The 13,679-nt window shown below is 36.7% G+C and overlaps 2 protein-coding genes across 3 annotated transcripts in view; both read right to left on the minus strand.

Moving 5' to 3' along the window:
- Window positions 1-2,896, minus strand: part of LOC107089661 (somatomedin-B and thrombospondin type-1 domain-containing protein-like) — a 22,450-nt gene extending 19,554 nt beyond the window's left edge. The window contains exon 1 of one of the 2 annotated variants that reach the window (XM_015382567.1): window positions 2,420-2,896. In XM_015382567.1, coding sequence (XP_015238053.1) covers window positions 2,420-2,669 — 250 coding nt within the window. In that variant the 5' untranslated portion in view covers window positions 2,670-2,896. The remainder of the gene's footprint in view (window positions 1-2,419) is intronic. The other variant, XM_015382566.1, reaches the window with a different exon arrangement.
- A 1,882-nt stretch (window positions 2,897-4,778) lies between these two features.
- Window positions 4,779-13,679, minus strand: part of slc25a1 (solute carrier family 25 (mitochondrial carrier; citrate transporter), member 1) — a 28,223-nt gene continuing 19,322 nt past the window's right edge. Inside the window, exons 4-9 of the mRNA XM_015382551.1 lie at window positions 10,559-10,697; window positions 10,119-10,203; window positions 9,867-9,971; window positions 8,035-8,150; window positions 7,869-7,942; window positions 4,779-7,302 (exon numbers count right to left, since the gene is read on the minus strand). Of these exons, the coding sequence (XP_015238037.1) occupies window positions 7,188-7,302; window positions 7,869-7,942; window positions 8,035-8,150; window positions 9,867-9,971; window positions 10,119-10,203; window positions 10,559-10,697 (634 nt within the window). The 3' untranslated portion in view covers window positions 4,779-7,187. The remainder of the gene's footprint in view (window positions 7,303-7,868; window positions 7,943-8,034; window positions 8,151-9,866; window positions 9,972-10,118; window positions 10,204-10,558; window positions 10,698-13,679) is intronic.

Consider the following 13,679-nt stretch of genomic DNA (forward strand, 5'->3'; position numbering starts at 1 on the left):
CTAAGCAGTCATTCATCTAAAGTGCAGAATAGAGGAAAATGCACTTTCTGAACACTGTGTGATTGAATAACTCTGTGCACTTTTCGGTTTCAGACTTCTTTTTTTTAGTAAGAGGTGCAGCTGCTGAGAATTATTTTTGTTTTTTAACTGGTTTGGCTAGTGTCATTGTTTTGTGTAAAAGCATAGCCAAGGAAGGAACACTTCATTTTAATTTTATAAGTTTTTTTATCAAGCTTGCTTAATATTGTGCACAGCAGACAACCTTTATTGTATTTATTTATTGTATTTTATTTATTAATGAAAATATTTCTGTAGAATTTTAGAGTCTTTGTTTTTAATCCTTGTGGTATCGAAAATGGTATCGAGTATCGAATATTTTCCTTAGTATCGGTATCGAGTTGAAAAGTTAGTAAAGTAACTGCTTCTATCTCCTTGAAAACCCATCGGCCTCAGCTGATGGCCGCTCACACTGAGCCTGGTTCTGCTGGAGGTTTCTTACTGTTAAAAGGGAGTTTTCCTCTCCACTATCACTACATGCATGCTAGGTGAGAGGAATTGCTGAAGAGTCAACAACAAGCTCATCGAGGAGGAGCATGTCTTGCAAGTCAATGACTGGATGCAATCAACTGGCTTTCCTAACCAGTCTGACAGTATCATCCCTGTAAAGTGCCTTGAGAAGACCTGTGTTGTGAATTAGCATTATATAATTAACCTAAATTGAATTGAAAGTATTGCAGCCTTTAACAGGATTTTGCTCAATTTATGTTTTCATTTACTCTGCATGCTTCCATGTCCTGGTGAAGAAAAGCTTTTCAACGGCACAATTCTGCCACCATTACAACCATGATGACCATGTACATGTACATACAGCACTGTGCATATACTGTAGGTCAAACAGTTCAGTTCTGGTGACATACTGTATTATATTCAGAGCATCTGTTTTCACATGCTTCTCTGTAAAATACAGTGATGTTTTAGGTTGTGATGTAGCAAAGAATAGCTAAGTTCAAGGAGTGTGCATACATTTGCAAGGCACTCTATCTGCTTGACATTATCTTTAAGAGCAAAATGCTTATTAATAAAATTTAAACAACAAGGACAGTTTAAGACAGATCACTTTAGCAAATAAAAAAGACAAATTGAGAGAACATATTTTGTAATCTCTTGAGGGAGTCTTGGTGAAGGCTGACTGTTTTCCTCACAGCAAATGGACAGAACTGTGAAACACTCAAGGAGTGCCTGTGACCCTAAAGGCACTTATATTGTGCACTAAGACAATGTTGACATCAAAGTTTTATGGGTCATTTTCAGACTGCAATGTTCCAGCTCTTTGTCTCCTGACTGTCCAACTACAGACTTAACACCACTGAAATCCTAACCATCTTTGGTAGTGTCTTGACAAGATGTCCATTCCTTCATTTGCCCATATATAGCAGCAACCAAGATGATGGTGTGTCTGAATGTGTGGCTATGTGTTTGTTATCATGTGGGGACAGTATCAGGCCAGTTTCCTGGGAATATGCTACTTTATGGGGGCTTTCAAATACGTAGGGAAAAGTTATCCTCTTGGTTTGGGGGTTAGCTTGAAGACTAAGGTGTGAATAGAGTTTAGTAAAGGTATATGACGAGACAGCTGGGTTCATGATTAGGGTCTAGGTTAGGCAGTAGAAATGAATGTGTAATGAATGGTAGTGAACAGACATGTTTCTCTGTGTGTTTCAGGGATGTTACCAACCATTTAACCATGTTTAACTTGCGGTAGTCTTTCTTGTCTCCAGTGTCCACATTAGGTTGTGCATTTTTTAGCTTTCATGTGAAGGTTAGGGGGTCAAAAACTGCTAACAAGAAGGCAACTTTCAAACAACAAAGACTAAATTTAGTCCTGCAAGTCTTAGAACAAGACATTACCTTGGCTTCTCACCTACAACAAACAGCCATGGTGGAGACTCTGGAGACAGTTATGTGTAGTATGTTACAGGGTTAAGTGTCACCTCACTGTCAAAAAAACGTTGTCCTTATAAGCAACAAGAAAACCTATAAACTGTTAATGCAGAGAAACTGGTCAGGACAACAAAGCCTTGGGGATGCTATAAATGCTTAGAAAAAAAATAGATATCTATTTTTTGTCTATATATTAATATCTATTTATTGGGGGAACATGTGACGTTTTCTGTTATTTGAAGTGGGTGGCTAATCACAATAGAGACCTTGAAAAGCATAGATCTGTACTGGGGCAAATATCTGGATAAATATTCAGTTAATACATGACATAAACCATAAAGGACCAACATTGATTGGTGAATATAAGAAGGAGAAAAAAAAACAGTTTTCTAGCGTTAAATTGTTGTCATGTTTCTCTGAATTTTGGAGGCCGTTTGGTATAATCTGCAAAAATGACCAAGAAAAACAATCAGCTCACCAGATATCAGGCAGACGTCTTGGTAATCCTCGCAGCAGTCCCTGGTTTTTTGACAGTAGCTGTCGCAGTAGCACACAGTGTTTCTCCTTGTGCGCTCTAAACATTTGTTGTCCCGGCCGGGGCAGCAGTTCTGGCTCTCCCTCTCCCTGCAGCCGGCTTCAGCCGTCGGGACAAGCTCAGTGCATAAAAGCGCATAAAATGCGCAAAAGTAGAAGCCGATGCGCGCAGCCCTCCATCCGTGCGCTCTCATCACGGCCGCTGTTCCTGGCCACCTGCTCTGCACTCGCACTTAACAAAGTTTCTCTGACGGCTGTCTAGTTATTTTTGTTGGTTTTTCGAGCAAAAACAAGAAGAAACACAGACCACCGACAAACAATGGAGAGTTGCTTACAGTTGGAACTCTAAGCGCAAAAGCTGCCCGGATTGTCTGAGGGACGCCGCTCCCTTCACTCACTTATGATACAAACTGTGTGAAGTACTGTACTCACCAGAAAGGTCGATTTCTCTCTCTCCTCTCTCTCCTTGTCTCTCTCTCTCTCACTTCATTGTGGATTTACGGGGTCAGTCACTGACCCTATTGGTAGCACTTGACATCCTCAAGATTTGACTTAAGGAACCCATTTGCACAGTGTTATCAAAAATGTGAAGCAAAAAAGAAACTTTTAATAGATCTTTAACAACTATAAGTAGAGTAAACTAGTTGGAACCAAACGTATTGGCCCCTGGTTTGTGGCCTCCATGCGCTATTTCATTTTTTTTTTTTTTATCATATATTTCCTAAATCAATCAATCGCAAACTACACAGATCAGCTTTATCTCTAAATTATAGAATAAACTTCAGCACCACGGATAGAGGAAAAATATAAGATAAGCTCATAAACAATGAAAAGGTGTGAGGTCACAATATCCTTTAAATTATGAGTGACTTGATAATCATTTTACTCAGTCAGTGCAAATGACTGTAACCACCCTATTGAAGGAAAGGCTAATGAAACAATAGCATTGAGCCCCAAGGAAGGGCAGTAACGGAATTATAGTTCAAAGTGCTTATAAATCTCTCCAGTTTGCCTTAACATAAAATGCCAGCCTTTCCCCCCCTAACTGTATAATGTATAAAATAAAATAAATGTTTCGTTAATTAGGACTACATGAAGTCATTAACATAATTAATTATTTTATATCTCTTAATGCTTTTTTTTTCTTTTTTGTGTTTATTTAGCTGTATATAAACAGGATAGCGAGGATTCTTGGAAATGACTTCATTATCAACTCTCTTCCTTTTTTGAGTAATTAGTTTTTGCTGGCATGTTGAACAAAAATAAAGGGAGTGCTGCCTGGATATGGCTTTTCTTTTAGTGCAGCAGATGGAAAGGTTTGGTTTTGCTGTGTTAATGTTGCAGTGCACTGTTCAATGCTCTAAAAAGGATAAAGATGAGGGAGCGATGATGATGAAATTAAAAGAATTCTTCTGATAAAAAGGGCAAATAAAGTGTGTGTGTGTGTGTGTGTGTGTGTGTGTGTGTGTGTGTGTGTGTGTGTGTGTGTGTGTGTGTGTGTGTGTGTGTTTGCTGAGATTCAGAGGAGGTTGTGCTTGAGCTACAGCTCTCTCTAGTGTTTTGGATTAACTTTGCAGCTGTCTGTACCCATATAATCTATACCTGGGATATACTGTATTCTGTACTCAAGCAATTTCCTATGGTGCTTATTTGAAAAAGAAAATCCAGTAAATAAACAAGTGGAATAATAGTAGGAGAAAAACAAGAGACAACAAATATCCCTATGTAAACATTTTAGATTTTTCTGTTTTCATATTAAATTGTGTTATTTCTATGTCTATTTTACACAAAAAAAACAATAATTTGAGAAGGTATAAGACATTATTTACAAGACAAAAACAAAAGGATTTAGCTAAATAAATAATAAACACAGGATTTTTGAAATACCAATAATGATAACATTAAGGATTCCTCAACACAATCACCAAAAGGATGAGAACAGAAAATAACTTCTGTCAATATGCCAGGAGGAAGTTCAGTTCTGAACAAAATGTCTTTCCAATGTTTTTTAATTGCCTCATTGTAATCCAAACAGTAATTATGTTTCCACCAAAGGACTCCTTGTTTTGTTTCTTTGGTGATACCTAAACCTGGTAAAAAAAAATTTTTGTTTGTTTGTTTTTTGTGGTATTTTAAAATGAACAACCTTTGAGCAGATATTAGACATCATTTTATTCTGGTCTGTATTTCTGTATTAAAAATATTTTTTATTCTAACAATTCAGAAGTTTTTACCTTTCACCAAATTGTATCCAAGAGGCTTCAAGCATGTACAACACAGCACACAAAAAACCTGTTTACCTGTAAACTGTAGCACACATACCATGTTTAGATAGTACTTATGTGTTGTTCATTTACACGTCTGTTACGTGTGAATAAGGAGAATACAACCTTAAAGTGCCTATTATAAGTTCAACATCTCTCATGCTTTTGGTGCTTTTGGATTAATCTATGCTAAACATTTCTATCATTTAACTTCAATTTTCCTCAATTTCTCTGGACACCAACATGCTTTCTACGTAGTTTTGGATTCGTCCTGAAATTTTACTTGAGCAACATGTAAAATTTGTCTTTAAGAGACACAAAAGACGGACAGTTTATTCACCCCACATTTGTGTGTAACGAAACCGTTTAACCCTCATCTGTCCAAACCAAAGGCACAGAAAACCAGGAAAGTAACTGAGGAAGGGTTTGCTTAGGCTGAAAATTTAAGCTGCTTCTTTTAATACATTTGTATATCCATATACAAAACAGAAAACATGAAACATAGACAATAGATAGAGGTAACACTTATTGCACAAACAGCCTCAAAGCCCTGAAACACCTGAACATACAATACAGAAAATACTGATATTCTCAGAGTAATATTCTGTTTTAGACAACATTTGGCAGTAGAGAATACAACCACTTTGATGGGTTCAATGAGGAAATGAAGATTAACTTTGATTAATTTTCATTCGCATACAATCATTAGATTTACAGAAATTGTTTTGTTAACCAGAAAAGGGGACCAGATACATCTCAATGAAAAGACCAAGTAAAACTGATAAAGGTACGTCAGACAAATTTAGCAAGAAACACGTCAACAAAAGGCACATGAGTGAGAATACAATGCTCTATATGCTAGTTTATACAATGCATAAATGCTTTCTTCACAAAAATAAAGAAATCTGTACTGATGATTCCTCTCCTCATTTATTGATAAATCTAAGCAATGAGAATAGTTCAGAGGAAGTGGGAGTTTTCAAGAGGGTTGGTTTCCCTTAGCATTTAAAAGTATGATTGGAATTTTTTTATGACCTGTTGATGTAAACACCACAATCAATAGAGATAACCTCTGGCTAAAACCAAGGGCCTATAAAAAAAACTTTCCACTGTTAATGGCATCCCCAGTTAAAATGTTTCTAAAAGTCTTAAATAGACCGTAAGGTTCTCATTCGACTTTGTTTTTCACGGATGCTTATCTAAAATTGATCATTTGCCATTTTCAGACTGATACAAATCAGCGTGAACCTTTGGAATTTCCACCATGTCTTCTCTAGCCTTTCCCATTTTTAAGAGTAGCTACAAGAAATCATCCACGGGATCATACTTTTACACCCAATTTAATTTAAACTTATGTTGTCATATAAAAAGAAACAAACATGCTTTAGTTAAAACTAAAACTGAAGGTTGGACAATTTAAAATATATCCAATATGAGATTGTGAAATAAATATTAAGAGACAAAAGATGAATACATATAAGGCTTTTTACTTATCTTCACCAGGGCTGCCAATATTTGAAAGGAGGAGGGAACTGTGACTACTGCAGGGGTTCAGTTTTAAAGTACGGTAATAGCAATAACTGAGGAGAGATGTTTGTTTTTATTCAGATAAATCCAACAAATTTAATCAGAAGGCTTAATCACACAGAAATGTATGACAGGTTTAAAACATTTGGCACTCATTAACAGCAACTGGTCTGTAAATAATTTATCTTTTAGTTTTCAGTAAATACCTTTCGTTTAAATAATCTTTAAATAAAAAATAATAATAATTTTATTATATGTTCTCTTTCTCTAAAAAAATTTGAATATTTTATGTTTTAGCTTAAAGGTTGGATATTTGGCATACAATTAACATATACATTAAACTGCACTGCAATTCTTTTAAAAACAACAATACTGTATAAAAATAATTGGAATATTGTGTATATAAACTTATATTAATTAAAGATCTACCCATGAGTGTTTATGGGTGCAAACTGGAGAGAGAAAAAAGCTTAACTTAAGAAAGCCCAAAATAATACCTTCATTCTTGTAGTAAACCTTGACAGGATGAGCATCATCCTAAATATGATTGGGTTATGTTGAAAGAGAAGTATAGATACCTTTTAAAATGTCTGTGTGGTTTCACCTTAAAATAAATCTGAAGTAAATAAAAAAGATATTCTTCACAGTGATTTTTTTCTATTCTTATATGCATTATAAACTATAAAGGACCCTTTTATTTTACTTTGGCGGGCAGAAGTCTTGATGTAGAGCGTAAAGGTTCCACTCAGGCTCCTTCTCTTTCTGCAGTCTCTTTCTATCAGTATTTTGACTTTGAGGTCAACATATAACACAGACCTAAGTTTAATCTCTACTAAATCTTCTTAAAAGCTGGTTTTCTGATTCAGAAGCAAACTTGCAAACTCTCTGTGTCTGTGTCATCTTCTTTGCACTTCCTGCTGCTCACTCTGTCTTCCAGACTATATTCAGGGCCTTCACAACTTCCTCGTAGATGATGAAAACAATGGCTACATCCAGGCACACACGACCAAGCCTAGGAACTGTTCCCTTGTAGAAACTAGAAACCCAAAAAAAGACATAAAGGGGAAAGAAAATAAACTTTTTATCTGAATAAATCAAATTAAATACATATGTTGACATAAAGTGTTTAATGTTCATCTAATAATTGGAGAACACAAACTACACTTCATTCAAGATAATATGTCCAAAACACAATCATTTCTAGGTTTTATTTTTTATTTCTTCTAAATAAGTAATTATAAAACAAAGCCATCAGTTGCTTTTATGCTAATGCTAGAGGAAGAATTTAGGAACTAAAAAAAACAAACCGCAGCACCGCCTGGGCACATAGTCTCTGCACAAATGAGCCCTTGTGAATAGCTTCTTTGTAAAGGAAGTATAAATGTAAAAGCTGAGAATATTTGTCCAATCACACACAAAGATGAGCTGTTTCAATACAGAATTTCAGAAAATATTAGGTCCGTCTTTGGATTATGACAAACTAATGAGTTCTAAAAATGTAATAGTTTGCCAAGGACTTTATTAAGAGGTCTAAGGAAAGCAAAAACCTAAAAGTAAACATAATAAACTTTAGAAAAAACAGATAAGATGACAGCAACTCACGCTTTCAGCCCCTCATATTTGAGGATCTTCAAGGCACAGTCCAATGTGCTTTTATATTTATGAGCTTCCAGGCCCTTCAAAAATAACAGGAACTTTGTATTTAATATTTACCATTTATAGCAGTTGTTTGGAGTCTGAAATAAAGCAGAAGGACCATACTGTGTACCTGCATTCGTGTCTTGATGACATCTAGAGGAGTGTTTCCAAATACACTGGCTGCCCCTGCTATAGCCCCAAAGGCCCCAGTAACCATGGGATTCATAGATTTGTTTTGGTCATCACCTAGTGAGAAAAAGAGTGAGAAATTAGGTTTGGTTCAAAATCTCTTCATCTTTAGCCATACAGAGAGAAGCATCTGAGTTCTGATTCTTTACATTTACACAAACAAATTTAACTGATCCATTCACGGTACAGTGCCTTACAAACCCATCCACACCCCAAGAACTTTTCTAATTTTTGACAAGCTTCAACCCCTGACATCAATGGGTTTTAATAGAGCAACACAAATTTGCTAAAAAAAAAATTAAAGTAGGATTGAAAGGAGATCAAAGAATCTTTTAAAATCAGAAACCTAAAAAGAGGCCAGTGCATTTGAATTCAGTCGCTTAGTTAATAGTCTTTCAAATTACATTTTGCAGGTTTTTTGGCTATGTCTCCACCAGCATCACATAACTAGAGACAACTCTTCCCTTTTAAGTAGTTCAACCTCAGTCAGATTTAATAAAAAGAGATGTGAGCATAGATTACTTTTCTGTTTTCTAAACGTGATTTAACTTTGACGTGGAATTTCTAAATGCTACGAACTTAACCAGTGGTGTCGGGTCAGGGCTCAAGGAAAACTATCCTTCATGTTCTAGAGCTTCTAGAGTGGGATTGTTGTGGCGGAAGATTCGCAAGCAAGTTTGGTTGAAGCCGATGTCTCGGAAGCATCTTGCTAACCATTTAGCAACTTAGTGCTAGTAGGTTCCCAATGGGAAATCACATTGGGACTAAGTAGCACTTAGCAACGACACTGTCAAGGAACACTATGGACAGCGGAAACATGCAAAAGGAGGAGACTTTTATGTCGGAGGTCGTGGATGAGTCTCCTCCGTCAAACACTTTTATTTAGAGGAGGAAAGCAGGGAGGAAGATGTTATGGAAGAGGACGCCAGGCCAGCAGAAGCTTGGTTTGGTATAGGAGGCTTACAGCCGTACATGTTCGAGCCCTCGCCTCGCAAGGCTGCCAGTGTTAGCTCTACACCTGCTCTACACTGGGAGGGAACTCAGTGGTGAAGTGAATGATTCTTATGTCTTATTTCAATCATTGCACATATTAGCTGCGACATATGAATCAAGATGCTATGACCGTAAAAATATGATTGACAGATGACCGTTGATATATGATTGGCCGAATTTAGGTGTACAAGCTGACGTCTAACTAACTGGCCTGGATAAAATAACGAAAAAAAACAAAAACAGATTTTAAGACAGGATTTTTTTTTTTTATAGAAATTTATTAACTTTTGGGACAATATAGTCTGATCAAGCGTACATTTTTATACATGTTTAAGCCAGAATGATTTAACATTTAAATATGACTTCCCTACGACTTTAAATGTCTCAACGACTTTATTAGCCTCTCAGCTGTCTTTCTTGGTGTGTCTGAGATCTGCCTGTTCATAAATGTTTTCTAACAAAGCTCTGAAGCTCTGACAGAAATAATGGCTTCATGTCAAATAAATGAACAGTATCAATCTCAAGATGGCTGGGTTCAGATATGAGAGCAATTATTTTATTTTTAAAGCTTTTTGAAATCCATGTATAATCTACCTTCCCTTTAAATTAGTTCTCTTGTATAATGTCTCAATAAAACAAATTTGGGTTTGTGGTTGTATTATGATAAAATGTGAAAAGTTTAACAGTTTATTTTAGCAAGGCACATAACCCCTCCCACAGAAAGTACCTCTATTAATCCTATTAAACAAACACAAACAATGGAGGTCCATGCAGACTGACCTTTGTACCAGTTCTTCAAGGACGTCATTACAAAGAACCTTATAGCCTGATTGGAACCTTGTTTGAGAACCGTCGCAGTCAGACCCTGATATGTCCCCCTTAGTCCTGTTCAGACCGTAGAAAAAAAAAAGTGTTAAACATCACCAAGTTAAAAACACAGGTCAAAATTCATCCTTTTTTGTCTTAGTTGCAATACCCTACTGGTCCAGTAGAAGTCAGACGAGTCACATATATTAAAGACTGTATCTTTACCTTCAGACCTGACAATTTCTCGGACTCCATGGAAGAAGCCCTTGTATTGGGGGTTGGCTGAGGTCTGGTCGTGAATGAATTTAACCTTGGGAGATAACAGAAAGGAAACATGTGGGACTGAAAATAAAACTTTCCAGGGAAAAATAAACTTGAGGACGTAAAAAGCTTGTTTTGACCATTTCCCTGACAAGTTCATCTTGGATTCAGTGCATTCCAGAAGATCTAAACCTTTTTACAATTGATTTGTTTCATAAATCTGTAAAGCATTCTGTCCAATGTACAAAAAAGCACCCTTTCAGTTTACATAGAAAAAAATAACCCAGTAAACAGGTAACAGATTCTTTATGTAACCAATTATTAGACGTGTTCAGTTTGCAACATACTAATCATCGAATATAGCAGCTCTGTCAACAGACCATAAACCAGTTTATAATTAATACCTTAACAGTTTCCATGGGGCAGACCACAAGCACTGCCTCCATGACACCAGCTCCGAGCCCACAGAGCAGGCCACGGGTGCTGTCCAGTCGTCCATTCTCATCCTTCGCACGGTTACTGAGGTACTCAAACATCCCAAACCTGACAGACAGAGCACCATCAGTGTTAAGTGAAGAGTAAGGGATGCACAGATGTCAAATTAGTAGTTCAACTGTAGTTCTTCCTTTTCTCACAAAATTTGCTTTTTATGAATCAATTCAGCTTGAACAAACAAATAGATCCTTCCCTCGTGGACTGATGAGATCATTTAAGATGATAGCTGGGTGTTATCAGGCCAAGTATCCAGTTAAAATCAAAAGACAACAATTTTCTGTCCCTGTCATGCTATGTAACACTTCCAGTTTTAGGTCACCAGAGTCAGTGATCTTGGAGCTGCCATTATTGTAAGTATAAATCCTGATCTATCTAGACTTTGTAATAGGAATAGGCGAGCAGAGCTGAGAAGGTCTGTGAAAACGAATGCATGCACACTGTGGAAAAAATTGGGTCGGTATCACTGGCCAAAAAGATTCAGATTCAGACGGTCTTAATTCATGATGACAGAGGTTATTCATTCTATAAAGTCATGCAGATTTACAGCAGGAACATAAAAGAGCAAGCTCTTAATTCATACAAAGCACTAAATGTGTTGAAAACTTTTACTTTAGTGTGTTGGCTGTTGTTTTCTCATTAAAGAAGTCCCAATTAACCACAGCTGCTCTATAAACCAGTGACCAGCAACAGCTGCCGAGGAGACCTGTCTGGTCAGAAAGATGAGGCTCTTGCATCTCTGCAATCAGTAAATGATGTGCCAGCGAATCCGCTATGAGAAAGGTTATTTATAGAGGAAAATTGAATTACGGTGACAGTGGGACACTGCCGGGTACGTTTCCCGAAAAGAGGAGGGGTAGGTGAGGTCTTAATAAATGCTATGCTTCTCTCTGTCTTCCTTACAACATTCACCTGCCACCGTGTGATCACAAGCTAGATGGATTTCTCTGTTGTGTAAATGTAAGCTCCGTTTTTTTTCCCTCTATCTGCTTTTTTGCTTTAAGTGATTCCTCTGCTCATTTAGTTTCACATCAGTTTGTCACACAGATTCAGATGGATTTAAAGCAGTTTCTCTATGGTTAAATGGCTCCTACTGTCAGGGAAAAACTATCCTTCTATCTTTTTATGCACACCACTCCATAAATACAAACAGCTGTCTAGTCTTTAGGACAAATTAATAGAGCGTGCTTTCACAAAATGTATGCTTTGACTCCACAGGATGGCACTGCACCTATTAGCTACCGATGTGAATCAAACCTTGTTCATTAAAGACTGCCAGGGAGAAATATGTCGGTGTCAACCCTGCTCTGCCAATTTACTCTGCTTCCCCCATTTAATATGGAGACCAGACTTTTGGTTAAAATATGACACATCTTTTGGCCAACTCACACAGTCAGAGATGAGTCAGCCTACAACAGAGCCATGCTGCCCATTCTTTATTTAAGGGTCTTCCTACAAGGTCAGTTCTTCCATGAGATGAGAAAGATGAAATCATTGCAGCAGAGAGAACAAGCCAGGAAGAAAGGAGGGGGTTTAATGGGAGGAAAAAGCAAGTGGCCTGATTGGACGTCCATCTCGTACCTCCCTGGCAATCTTCCATAATGGTACACAGCTAATCAGCTAATGGGATGAAGGAGGAAGAAGAGGTGGAAGAGGAGGGGAAGGAGGAGGGTACAAAAACTCAGAGATAATAAGAAAGAAAAAAATTTAACAAAGCTGTGGGTTATGAGCAACTGGTAAGATCTTCTGTAAATCAAAACCTATGCTTCTCTAGTTTTAAAGTCCGCATAACATGTTATTTTAAGCCTTTCAAATTCAACTTTAGTTTAGCAAATAAAGGCAGAATAATGCCTTTAGAAATACATATTTATTTGTTTTACAGTACAGTTGCTTTCCTCAAACCCCAAATAAAAACACTTGTCTTCCAAAGCTTAATGGGCTGGTGTTCAAACTAGGACTGTCACAATCTGTCACAATTTATTTATTTAAATCAAACTGACGGGTTAGTTTCTCCTCAACACTATATGTGTGCAGGAGCCCTTTATTACACTGCTTGAACGTGTGAAAGTGATTGGCTCCATCTTAGCAAAAGTTTCAAAACCAAAATATTTTCAAAGGTCCAACTGGTCAGCAGTAAGCGAATACTTCCAGATAGGTGAAAGTTAACTGTTGGGAGGAATCTTCATTTCAAAGCAAATTAAGTGAGACTCATATTGAGCTGGAGCAACTTATCAGTCAAACGAAATACACAAACCTACAGTAGGCTTTTTTTTTTCTTTCAATAGTTGCTAGATACGGTTTGAAACTATTTAGTTGTCCATCTGCTACAGTTTCTCTCTGAATCAATGCTGGAAAATATATTTAGACTCCCATTTGACTGACTAAAACTAATCAGTGCGCACATAGGCAGACTTTGTGCAGCATCCTGTATCAGTTTTATCTCTATTTAAAGCACATATAATTGTTTAGATACTTGGAATCTAAATGATCAAAATTATTTTAGATTGAAATATAAAAACTCATACATAATAACTACAGTTAGAATAATTCATAGTAAATACTACATGTCATTTCCCATTATTGCGATCTAGGGTTCAAGTTCAGTTTTCCTCATGTTTTTTTATATCTTCTTTACAGCATGTTCTATACTAAGGTTTTTGTTTTTTTTCTCTAAATCATACAAAATAAAAGGGTATGAATTTGTTTTTTGTTTTAAGCATGAGGTAGTACTTTCTGCCTACATTTTCTTCTTTCATTCATTCGATTTTGCTTGGTTTTATTTCAGGCATGCCCAAAGTCGGTCCTTGAGGGCCACTGTCCTACAGGTTTACATTTCACAGCTGCAACACAGCTGATTCTTCTGATTTCAGATCAGCAAAAGCCTGTTAATCAGCTATCAATGGAAATCAACTGTGCTGAAGTAGAGAAACCTCTAAAACCTGTTGGACAATGAGCCCAGAGGACTGACTTTGGACATGCTTGTTTTATTTCATGAAAGCAATAAGTGGAAAATCTTATTGTAGAAAAATAAAA

The sequence above is a fragment of the Cyprinodon variegatus genome, unplaced genomic scaffold (genome assembly GCF_000732505.1).
Source record: "Cyprinodon variegatus isolate N-32 unplaced genomic scaffold, C_variegatus-1.0 Scaffold260, whole genome shotgun sequence".
Lineage (NCBI taxonomy): Eukaryota > Metazoa > Chordata > Actinopteri > Cyprinodontiformes > Cyprinodontidae > Cyprinodon > Cyprinodon variegatus.